This window comes from Elephantulus edwardii, unplaced genomic scaffold (assembly GCF_000299155.1).
Source record: "Elephantulus edwardii isolate Elephantulus edwardi_28Jun2011 unplaced genomic scaffold, EleEdw1.0 scaffold00017, whole genome shotgun sequence".
Taxonomy (NCBI): domain Eukaryota; kingdom Metazoa; phylum Chordata; class Mammalia; order Macroscelidea; family Macroscelididae; genus Elephantulus; species Elephantulus edwardii.
Window position 1 is genome coordinate 26,076,239 of NW_006399767.1, and position 12,647 is coordinate 26,088,885.

The 12,647-nt window shown below is 43.5% G+C and overlaps 1 protein-coding gene across 1 annotated transcript in view; it reads right to left on the reverse strand.

Moving 5' to 3' along the window:
* FANCE (Fanconi anemia, complementation group E) overlaps positions 1 to 10,553 on the reverse strand; it is a 30,838-nt gene extending 20,285 nt beyond the window's left edge. The window contains exons 1-4 of the mRNA XM_006882183.1: positions 10,485 to 10,553; positions 9,739 to 9,917; positions 9,539 to 9,649; positions 7,147 to 7,273 (exon numbers count right to left, since the gene is read on the reverse strand). Coding sequence (XP_006882245.1) covers positions 7,147 to 7,273; positions 9,539 to 9,649; positions 9,739 to 9,917; positions 10,485 to 10,553 — 486 coding nt within the window. The remainder of the gene's footprint in view (positions 1 to 7,146; positions 7,274 to 9,538; positions 9,650 to 9,738; positions 9,918 to 10,484) is intronic.
* Between the last annotated feature and the right edge of the window lie 2,094 nt (positions 10,554 to 12,647).

The window sequence follows — 12,647 nt, forward strand, 5'->3', positions numbered from 1 at the left end:
AAGTATCCTGGAAAATCTACAACCAGGAGAAGATAAAATAGATGAATGGGACCTTCTAAGAATCAAATCCCTATGCACATCCAAAAACTTCTCCAATAGAGTAAAAAGGGAAGTCACAGACTGGGAAAAATATTTGTTAATGACATGTCAGATAAGGGACTTATATCCGGAATTTAGAAAATACTTGAACACCACAATAAGATAAAGGTAAATAATCCAATAGAAAAATGGGCACAGGATATGAACAGACACTTCACTGAAGAAGTCATTCAGATGGCCAACAAGCACATGAAGAAATGTTCAAAGTCCCTAGCTCTAAGACAATAGTTCTTAATCTAGGTATAGGTTTCACATGAGCATAATGAAGAGTTCTGGGATTCCCATTCTTCTCAGTGTTAGCCATAATTTGTTATGATCTTCACAGTCAAATGCATTTGCTTAGTTGATAAAATAGATACAAATAGACATTCTTCTGGCATTCTCTGCTTTCTGCCAGCATCCATCTGACATCAGCAACAATGTCCCTAGTACCACAGCCTGTTCTAAACCCAACTTGAACTTCTGATAGTTCTCTGTCAATGTACTGTTTTAGCCATTTCTGTATGACTTTCAGGATTATTTTGCTTACATGTGATGCTAATATTGTTTGATAATTTCCACATTTTGTTGTATCACCTTTCTTGGGAATGGGAACAAATATGGATTTCTTCCAGTCAATTGACCAAGAAACTGTCTTCCAAATTCCCTAGCATAGACTGGTGAACATGTGCTGTTAGTAGTTGAAATATGTCATTTGGTATCACATCAATTCCTAGGGCTTTATTTTTTGCCAATGACTGCAGGGTAGCTATAATGTTTTCCTTTGTTACTACTGACTCTTGTTCACATGGTACTTCCTGAAATATTTGTGTTGATAAATTATTTTTGATGTCATGTCATTGTTGTTGTGTGCCATACACTGGAAACCGACCCTTAGCTGGCCCTCTGGCAGGTTTTCAGAGACAGTTAATTTCATGGAAGGTGATTGCCCATCCTTCTCCCACAGAGCAGCTGGTGGATTTGAACTGCATGCCACTGGATTGCAACACAGCTTCTTGCAACTAGGCCATCAGTTCTCCATGATATCATGTATAATATTGTTATATGTCGTCAAGTCACCTGCAACTCATAGCAACTCTATGTATAATAGCTCTGAGCCTTGCTCTATCCTGAACCAACCATATTGTTTCTGACACACCTACCTCCATTACCCCAGTCACTGTGTCAATTCATCTCATTGAGGGTCTTCCTCTCTTGCTCTGTCCCTCCACCCTCCCAAGCATAATATACTTGTCCAAGGACTGGTCTCTCCTTTCAACATGCCCAAAGAATGTCAAATGGAGCTTCAGATTCCTTGCCTCCAAGGAGCAGCCTGGTTTCACCCTCTGTAGGATGAACCTGTTTGTTCTCTAAGCCATCCATTGTTGTTGTTGTTGTTAGGCGCCGTCGAGACATAGACAACTCATAGCGATCCTATGAACGAAAGGCTGAGCACTGTTCATAGAGTTTCCAGAGGCAAGCCATTTCGGAAGTGGATGCCACTCCAGCTTTCAGGCTTGTTTTAATCAGGAAGCTCCAGCGAACACTGTCCACCATGGGTAACTATTATCACATTTGGCACATCAGTGTCACAGTGTTCAGCATCACAGCAACCACGAGTTACCTCTGTACAGCAATGCACAGACAAGTGCTATACCACCTAGAAGAATGTTTGACACAAAAACAATTTAAACCAGGCCTGAGGGCTGCAGATTAAAATCACCCACCGTGGGCTTGGAAGCAAAACTTTCTGTCCACTAGGTCAACATAGCTCTATGTCGTCATTGTTATTGTTGTTAGGTGCCGTCAAGTTGTAGATGACTCATAGTGACCCTATGAACGAAGGCCTGAGCACTGTTCATAGAGTTTCCAGAGGCAAGCCATTTCAGAAGTGGATGCCACTCCTGCTTCCAGGCTTGTTTTAATCGGGGAGCTCCACCCAGCACTGTCCACCATGGGTAACCATTATCACATTTGACACATCAGTGTCACAGTGTTCAGCATCACAGCAGCCACGCAGCCATCCATTAGATCTATATAATTTAACCTTGGCTGATTTTTAGAACCAGTTTCACAAGCTGAAATACATAATTTACTTTGCAGTGGCTTTTAGAATAGTTTTCAAAAACAAATATTGTATTTAATTTTTATTTATTGTATTTTGGTGGCACAGTAACATGTCAAACTAACCAAAAGATCAGCCAAAATGACTAAAAAAGCTCTATGAGAGAAAGATGAGCAATTTCCTCTCATAAAAATTTTGTTTTGGGGAGCTCTGGTGGCCTAGTGGCAAGAAGCTGAACTGCAATCCCAGGGGCGCACGGTTCAAATCCACCAGATGCTCTCCTGAAAAAGGAGGGACAGTCTCCTCCTGTACCAGTCAGATCCAATTTGACAGTACACACACCCACACACAAAATAATAAAATAATAATAATAAAAAAGAAATAAATTTCGTTTTGGAGCCCTGATGGAAGGTCACCATGGGAATTTTATTACAGTAGGTATAGGGGAGCTCTGGTGGCCTAGTGGCAAGAAGCTGTACTGCAATCCCAGAGGAACACGGTTCGAGTCCACCAGATGCTCTGCCGGAGAAGGAGGCGCAATATCCTCCTGTACCAGTCAGATCTGATTTGACGGTACACGCACACAAAAATTAAAAAAAAAAAATAGTAGGTATAGTCTTCAGTGAGAAATTTATATTAATGGGGGACAAACAACTCAGACAAGGAGAGTGAAAATGGAAGCATGGCACACAGTATGGAATCATTGTCACTGAATTGTGTGTGTAAACATGAATTGGTGTGTTTTTGCTAGGTATTTTTGTTGTTAGGTGCCGTTGAGTCGAGTCATAGCAACGCTATCAACAACATATCTGAACCCTGTCCAATCCTGTGCCAACCTCACATTCTAACACACTCAAGCCTGTTGCTGCAGTCACTGTGTTAATCCACCTGGTTGATGGTCTTTCTTTAGCCATCCCCCCACTTTTCAAAGGAACATGCCAAAGTATGTGAGACAAAGCTTTGTCATCCTTGCCTCCAAGGAGCATTCGGGCTGTACTTTCTCCAAGACATATCTGTTTGTTCTTTTTGCAGTCCATGGGATCTTCAATACTCTTTTCCAACATCTCAGTTCTAAAGCATCAATTTTACTTTTGTAAAATTGTATTCATTGTCCAGCTCACAGCATCATAACAAGTGATTAGAAAGACCGTCGTCTAGGGAGATCTGGTGGCGTAGCGGCAAGAAAAAAAAAAGAAGTCATGGTGCAATACCAAAGGCTCATGATTAGAATCCACCCAATACTCCACTGGAGAAGGAGGGGCAATCTCCTCCTGTGCCAGTTGGATCTGATTTGACAGTACACTGGCGGGGGGGGGGGTGTGGAAACCCCAAACAACCAGACAGACCATGGTCTGAATCAAGCACACCTTAGTCCTTAAACTAACATCATTGCTTCTCAGTAATTTGGAGAGGTTCCTGACTGCAGACTTCCCCAGTGCAATGTATCTGAAGGCTGGTGCTAACTGTATTGATTATCTATCCAAATAATATGAAGTCATTGATAGTTAATCATGATGTTGCCTATCAGTCCAGTGGTGAGAATTTTTTAGTTGAAATGCAATCCATATTGAAGGTTGCACTCTTCAATCTTCTGCAACTAGTGTTTCAAGTCCTCTCACTTTCAGCAAGCAAGGTGTGGCATATCCATACTGTTGGTTATTGATTAGTCTTCCTCCAATCCTGATGCCCCATTCTTCACAGAGTCCAGCTTCTCAAATAATTTTCTCAGAATACAGATAAAATATGTATGAAAAAGAATACAAATCTAGGGAGCTCTGGTGGCCTAGTGGCAAGAAGCTGCACCGCAATCCCAGAGGTACAAGGTTCGAATCCACCAGATGCTCTTTGAGAAGGAGGGGAAATCTCCTCCTGTACTAATCAGACCTGATTTGACAGTACACAAAGAAATAATAAAAAATTTTAAAAAAAGAATACAAATTTGTCATGCACTCTTATTTTAAACCATGTCATTTTCTCTTGCTCTGTTCACACAACTTCTTGGTCTACGTGTAAGTTTTGCATGAGCACAACTAAGTGTTCTGGGATTTCCATTTTTCTCAATGTTAGCTATAATTTGTTATGGTCCATACAAATGCTTTTTCATAGTCAATAAAGCACAACTAGGTATAGTCTGAACAAAAATTATTTTTTTAAAAAAAACTAAAGCAAAGTGTGCATGCATGAATGAAGCTAATCTGTAAACCTTCACTTAAATGAAAATTCTATAGAGTGAAAGATTAGATAGGCATTTTAGAGTCAGTGAGAAATTATGTTAAAGGGAGAGAAACAATTCAGAAAACCAGGATGGGGATGGTTGGACATCTTGAAGAATATAATCATTTCTGAATTATTCTTGGAGACACAGTGCAACTGGTGTATATTTTGTTATATCTCTGACAAAATAAAATTTTAAAACAAAAAAACCCAAAAAGACTAAAGCAGGGAAGAGGAATAGGACAAGGCAATTTAAAAAAGAACAGCCAGGAAAGATGATCCTAGGAAAGTAAAGGGAGTATGTAAGGCAGTATCTGGGACAGATCATTCCTGGGAGCCAGAACAGTGAGTCCAAAGGCCCTGGTGCAGAAATGTGTTTGGAGTAGAGGAAGATTAATGTAGAGTAATAGAAGATGATGTCAGGGAATTAAAAGGGCCAGTCACTTACAGCATTGAGATCATACAGAAGATTTTGGCTTTGGTTCTGAATAGTATAAGAAACCATTGTATATTTTGAACTTGATTTCCACTGGGGCAATTTTTTCCCCTCCCAAATGGTCAACAACCTGCATTATGCAGATGACACATCCTGCTTGCAGAAACTGAGGACCTGAAGCACTTGCTGCAGAAGGTCAAGGACTGCAGCCTACAAAATGGATTGAAGCTCAACATCAAGAAAACTAAGATTCTCACCACTGGACCAATTGACAGCATCAGTATGGATGGTGAAGAGATTGAGAGAGTTAACAGTTTTAGTTTGCTTGGCTCCACTCTTGGTACCAGAAGCCAGAAAATCAAGAGATGAATTGCACTGGGAAAGTCAGCTGTCAGGGACCTCTCCAGAGTACTGAAGAGCAACAACATCAGGCTGGAGACTAAGGTGCGCCTGATCTGGGTTATAGTCTTTGCAATTACGTGCTATGCATTGGAGAGTTGGACAGTGAATAGAGATGATAGAATTGATGCCTTCGAACTATAGTGCTGGAGAAGAGTGTTGAATATACCGTGGACTGCTAGAATAAAAAGGTTTGTCCTGGAGAGGGTGAAGCTGGAATGCTCCTTGGAGTCAGGGATTCTGAAACTTCATCTGACATATTTTGGTCATGTTGCAAGGAGGGATCGGTCCTTGGAGAGGGACATCATGTTTGTGAGAGTGGAGAGACGGCGTAGGAGAGGAAGACCCTCGATGAGATGGATCGCTTCTGTGATTGGGGTGGTGGGAGAGTGTTGGAGACGTTGAGGTTGGCACAGGATAGAGCAGTGTTTGGGGCTCTTGGACATAGGGTCACTATGAGTCACACGTGACTTGACAGCACATAACAAAAATGATTTTAAGTTATGGGAGATATCAGGAAAATATAAGGACTATCTCTTAGACAGTGCCTGGTTTTGAAAAGTCAAAACAGCAAGATAGACAGTGCTTCCAGTCCCCTTCAATCTCAGATTAGTAGTTATTTTAAAGGGGCTGTTTTTAAGATAACCAGCTGGACAAAGTACAAGAATGGGGGGTGGGGAGGGGTAGAAGAGGGGTAGGATGGGGTGTTGGTCCACTGACTAGTAGGGTTTGGGCCAAGAATGTTAAATAGTGCGTATTCAAGTTCAATGCCCTGCCCATCTTCAACTACTCTTGTCCCTGTGGCTTCTGCCCACCAAGGTCTGCATTCTAGCCACTGAGAAGTAGAGCAAAGGAGTTCCGGGGCAATGGTTCTCAAAGTGTGGTTTCCAGGAATACTCCAGAACTGTGCAATATTTACTCCTCACTCCCCCATAATACTAAGATTATTTCCTTTCTCTTAAACACATTCGGTAATTTTTTCCACAGACTTCATGACATGTAATATTACAACAGATTGAAAACAAAACCAGCCGTACTCCCTTTGCCTGGGTGGGGGGAGCGTTGCCAGTCTGACAGTGAACAAATTGCTCTGCAGACACCAGTAGTGATGGTGGATTAGTTGCATTTTATTGGTTTTTTTTTTTCCCAAATCTTTGTACAAAAGATCAAAGTTAAAAGCCAAGATCATGGAAAGAGAATGAGTATACTTCCTCCTCCAGAAGTTAATTAGAATGAAAACACTATTACCCTATCATGCCCCCCAAGGGCCCCTCACCCCTGTGAGCTAGTCTTGGTTATATGAGATAATTGTAAAAATTGTAGGGATTCCGGAGAAATTCTGAATGCCAGTAGGTGATGGGCCAGACATAGCCCATGAGCATCAGACTGTCTCTTGCCTCAGAGGTCCCTCCAGATATCGCTGGACTCCACATCTGAGAGGAGAAAGAGTCAAGTAAAACACAAGCTTCAACCTTAACGGTAACAAAAAAGAAACTTTATTCCATTACTAAAGAGCCCTGGTGGCTTAGTGAGAAGGAATTGTGCTGTCAACCTGAAGGCACAGGGTTTGAATCCACCAGCTGCTCCACGGGAGAAAGGGTGATCTCCTGTGTGATTTATTGCCTCTGAAAGCCCACTGGAGGGTCAGCTATGAGTCAGTTCTGACTCAATGGTACATCGTGACAACAGCATTCCCTTATTAAGGGATGATGTGTCACATTGGGCAAGTTGTGCACAGCACAAAGATACCACATCTAAACTTGTGTACCATCAAGTCAGAACTGACCCATAGCTGACCACCTGGGTGGGTTTTCAAAGGCAGTTAACTGCACAGGAGGACTGCCCATTAACAACATATGTAGTTCTTAGAGTTTTGTTAAAAGTTGTGACTAGCAGGCTCCCCACCCTCTAGCCCTTCTGCTACCATCTTATTCCCCAGACGACAGCTACATACCTTATGCAGGCAGGACCAGGCATTACCAGAGCTTGATATCCTTTTTGGGCGAGGGTGCAGGTAGATACAGTCAGACTTGAAGGGGCAGCGGCCATTCCTCTGCATGAAGAACCGGCACGGGATTTGGCTGTAAAGAGGCAGAAAAGAACACACTTGCCTTTTAGTCCTGTTATCTAGGAGAAAGGAGCATTTGAGGCAATGAAGGATGAGTAATTTGCACACTGCACAAAAGCCTATCTAAATAGATCCAGGCAGCATAGACCTTTACATTTATTACAACTATATTCCAGCAGATGGCAGTACAGGGTCTTAAAGCATAACATTGCCCTTCTTTCTCCCCACCAAATTTCTCCCCAGCGAATTCAGTAGAATTGCTCCATAGGGTTTCCAAAGCAGTATTTTGTTTGTCTTTAGGGGAAAGCATGAACACAGTCCCCCGCTACCACAAATTAGGCAGTCCAATTTCCCACATTTGGAAATCGCAGGGGTCAACACATCCACAGTGCAATGGATAAGCCTCGCCCTGGGGAAACCACCTTTGAGATCATGGTACCGCCCCCCAAAGCGGTATACTTTGCAGAAGCACTGCCAGATCATTCTCTGTGGAGTCACTGGTGGGTTAGAACCATCAACCTTTCAGTTAGCAGCAGAGTGCTTAACTATTGGAGAAGAGACATGGAGATCTGCTTCTTTAATGTTTACAGCCCAGGAAACACTACAGGCAGTTGTACGCTGTCCTTATAAGGTTGTCATGAGTTAAGATCAACTCCACAGCACTTAACATTCTACATAGATGAAATCATAACCAATCTTGTGGGAAGGTGGAATTAGGAAACGAATTGTAGCTAATTCAAGACTTTAGATTAAACACATCCTATCCCAAGATATGCATCCGAGAGTGGGACAATGAGGAAGACGGGAGAAGAATGGATGCTTTTGAGTCGTGGTGTTGAGAAAAGTACTGTATATCCCATGGATTGCCAAGGAGCAAACATAAATCTTGAAACAAGTGCAGCCAAAGTGCTCCTTGGAGGTGAAGATGGTGAATGTCTCTCGTACTTGGACATGTTCCTACGAGTGGCCGTTCCTTGGAAAGGAACATCTGGGTTGGAAAGGTAGCGGGTCAGCAAAAGAGGAAGACCCTCAAGATGGACTGACAGTGCTGTAGCAATGGGCTCACATGTGTCAGAGATGAGGCTGGCACAGGGTAGGCAGGGTTCAGATATGTTTGTAGGCTATGAGTTATACTCCACTTTGACAGTACCCAACAATAATTACAAGAGTTTAAAAATCTACCTAATTTTCCCCAACGCCAACGTTACATTTTATTCCTCTTCTCACATGAAAGCTCAGCTAAGCAATTTGTATATTTACAATTTTGTTTTCATGCTTTACAAAAAATTGAAGATTAAAGCCAACCAGGAATCCCTGGTTTGTGCTCTGCTACTAACTGAACAGCTGGGGGTTCAAATCCACCCAGAAGCACAAAGGAGATCTATTCCCCCAGACTTAGCCACTGAAAACCCAAAGGGGTGCAGTTCTGTTTTGACATATATGGGGTTTACCATGAGTTTGACTTGACTTCATGGCAATTTTTTTTGCGTTTTTGTTTCAGAGAACCTTGTGTTACCCTGTATGGATCCTGAGTAAGAAGAGAGGCAGGGCTCTCCTGTGCTGCTGTCTCAGCCACTCACCCTTATGTGCTGAGTTTCCTCATCAGTGAAAAGAATTCACACCCTCATCTGCCATCTCAATCACTCTGAATCTCCCTGTGTTTGAAGGATCCCAAGCTGGGAACCATGTCTGAGCTAGAACATATCAGGAATGTGGTCATAAGTTGAATTGCCCACCCTAGCCCCCCAATACGTGCCACATTGGTGAGGCCGTGGTCCTCAGTGTCCTGTAATTATCCTATGTATCTTGTTGTACTATAGAGTCAGAACTGACCTACAGTTGACTCCTTTAGTGGGTTTTCAGAAGCTGACTAATTGCACGGGAGGACATTGACCATTTTCTCTGAGCAGCTGGTGGTCTCGAACCCCAGGCCTTTGGGAACATAGTGCAGCTTCTTGCCACTAGGCCACCAGGGCTCCTTCCTGTGTATCGTCGGTATTGTAAATCCTAACCTCTATCAGTTAGTGAAGCAGGAAAGGTCAAGCTATGTGGAGACCTCCAAGGACTATAGATGCTGAAGAAAATAAAGAGCTTTCTTCAGAACCAACAGAGAAGACTTTCCTCTAGAGCTGGCGCCCTGAATCCAGACTTCGAGTTGCCTAAACAGAATGAATTTCTGTCTGCCAAGGCCATCCACCCGTGTGTCTGTAACAACACCGATACCTGAGACACATGGCCTCTTTACTTCCCCTAAGCAGTGTTCCTCCGCTGGCCTCACCTCGTGCCAGCCTTGAAGTCCTTGATGAGCTGCTCCTTCTCGGGCCCCTTGCTCACCCAGAATTTGTAGGGGATGATGTAGCTGGAATAGGTGCGGCACTGGGGGCAGGACCTGGGCAGTAGGGTGAGAGCAAGAAGAAGAGTCAGGAGCCCAGAGCCAGGCTCCCCGCTCGTGTCTCCCCACCCGTCCACCACACTGACTTGATGATGTCCAGTGGGAGTTCCTTCCGATTCATGCGCCAGGTACGAAGACAGCGCAGGCAGTGGGCATGGGGGCAGTTGGGCAGGATGCCAAAGACCCTCTCGGCTTCTGGCTTGTCCCACACATTTTCCAAGCAGATGCCACATGCCACCTCCTGACTGTCCTGCTCTTCCTGTAGCTAAAGGTGAGGTCAGATCGTTTCTCTTCCCACTGCCACCCTCAAAAAGAGCCCTCAGGTGGGGATTACACAGCCTTCCCTTGACACCCCCCCCACACACACACTAATTACCACACCTCAAGGTCCAGGCTTTGAAGTGAGGCCACGCACTCCTCAATAAGGTCTGGCTTGGGCTGAGGCTCCGGGCAGTAGCCGGGATCCCTGTCAGCAGCTGCCAGAGAAAATTGGATCTGTTTGTTCCCTCATTCATTCATTCTAGCATAGCATCTATTGAGCATCTAGTGTACACAAGGCTTGTAGCAGCACAAAGCCCAGGTAGTTCAGAATCCAGCTAGAGTTGCAAGTCTCTACAAGAACTATTTAGGAGTCTCTACGAGAACTACTTGGGAGTCCCTGGGTAGTGCAAATGGCTAATGTTCTTGGCTGGTAACTGAAAGGGTGGAGGTTTGAGTCCATTCAGAGGTGGCTTGAAGAAAACAATATACTTCTAAAAATAAGCCAATGAAAATTCTATGGTGCATGGGGTTTACAGATGAAGGGCGTGGAGGTGTCGACCAGTCCACTTACACTGGCCTTGAGAACCAGTCGGTCAGTGGCTGTTACTGGGGCCAGCTGTAGCAGGCAGCAGAACACCATGGATGGATGTGACTAGTTTTCTAGAAGCATTTGAGTTAACTTCAAATTTTCACAGGCAGCCAGCAAACAATGGAGAGCATTTATTACTTAGAAGAAGCTGTGGGACCCATTTTGCACCATGAGTTTGAAATCTGGATTAAAAAAGTTTTCTCAAACTTCTAGTATGTGATAAAGAGATTGAGTAAACTAAAAACTACTTTCAGCTTTTCTCAGTTAAACATTTTGGAAATATGTTTCAGAGTGATGCCTGAGTCGAAGCACTTTAAAGTATAGTAAGCATGGATCTTTGGAACCATATTATAGCAAACCTTTGAGACATGCTTTAATTTTTTTTTTAAACTTCAAAGGTGCTAGATCCCTGATACAAAGAGAAACATTTCTGTTTGTTCATTCTAGTTTGTTTTCATTCAAAATCTTAGGTTAAGTTTTAAGCTTTTAAAAGTTAATTTTGAAAATTGAGACACAGTAATAATACTGTAGGAACTGGTGAGGCCTTGACTTAAGCCTTTCTTTGTACTGTGATTTCCTTTTGGGTGTATTTTACTAAGTGAAACTTGTTAACTAAATTTTCTTCTTAAAATAAAGATTCCTCCCCCCCCCCCACACACACACACAATGACTGGTATAAACTATCTGCTCACCAAGTTAGTAAAATAACTGGGTGATTGAAGATAATTCACATTAATGCTCATGTATTTGAGTGTGAATGAAATAATTTAGCATAGCTAATCTGTTTTCCTTTATATTTTTAGAATGAGGCAAAAGAAAAAGTTATAAAAATATTACGAAATTAAAATACAAATTTTCTTTTAAATAAACTAGTAGAAAAATAAAAATTATAAAAAAAAATTGAAAAGAAAATCCTATGGCGCACAGTTCCACTTTGTCACAACTCCAGGTCCACTAGCTTGGCTTGCCTTGTGTTATATTTCCACTGGAGAGCTAGGATATAGAACACTACATAGCCATTAACATTTATTTAGTGCTGTGTGCTGAGTATCATGCAAAACACTTCAGATATAACTTGTCATATCCTCACAGCTATCTTGTACTAGCATCGCTTTGCAGATGAGGAAGTTGAGGCCCAGAGAGATTGAAGTAACTTGGACGAGATCAAGCAGCTAGTGAGAGGTGGAGCAGAGATTTGAAACTAGATAGATTCCACCACACCATTCTGCTCCTGAAACATGGAGCACAAGTGGGCCCGGGAAATTTCCATGCAACTGGAAATCTTGAGGAAGCAGAAGGATGGAGGGTATTAGAAACTCTACTCAGAGGCAAAGCAGGGATTTAGGTCTGGCTTTCCTGCTTGTGCCACCCCCAATGTCCCTGGCCACTCACATGTAGAAGATAGGTGATTCTTGGAAGGGCCACCAGCTTCCTCTGCCTTATCGGTCACACTGTGCAGGCTAGGCTCTGTGTCCTGCCAGGCCCAGGTTGAGTGGCCCGCCCCAGTCACAGAGGGCAGGTAGGTAAGCTCGGAGTTCCTGAAGGTCGGCCACAGATGGGGGCCTAACGAGACCAGGTTTGACTCCAAACTATAGCTTCTCCAATCCAGAGGGGTGGGAGGCTGAAAATGCTGGTATCTGTTCAGGGAAGAAGAGGCAAGGGAGACATGGATAGCCCCTTCCCGGCCCAGGGTTAGGCCAGCCTTGGACTAGAGGAGAAAAGGCTCTGGGGAGGTGAATGGTCCATGGGGGGATGGTTCCTCCAGCATCCTGCCCTCTGCTCCCTGGTTGGGGAGAGTGGTGCTTACCTGCACTGATCTCCACGGAAGCAGAAGCCCCGCAGGAAATACCTGCAGACCTGGGACACCTTTTGATTTTGAGGAGAGTAGCAGCTCAGATACCAGCAGCAGGTTCTGTGGACAAAATTCCTATGTGATCACCTGGGTCGTGTTCAATCCCTCGTTTCAGTTCTCCCCTTTGTGATCCTCAGGGATGGTCTGGTGAGTGAGGAGTTATGCTGCCAACCCAAAGGTAGGCAGTTCGAATCCACCAGTTGCTCTGTGGAAGAAAATAGGCAGTCTCTTCCTGTGCAATTTATAGCCTCTGAACATCCACTGGAAGGTCAATTATGCGTTGATTCCAACCC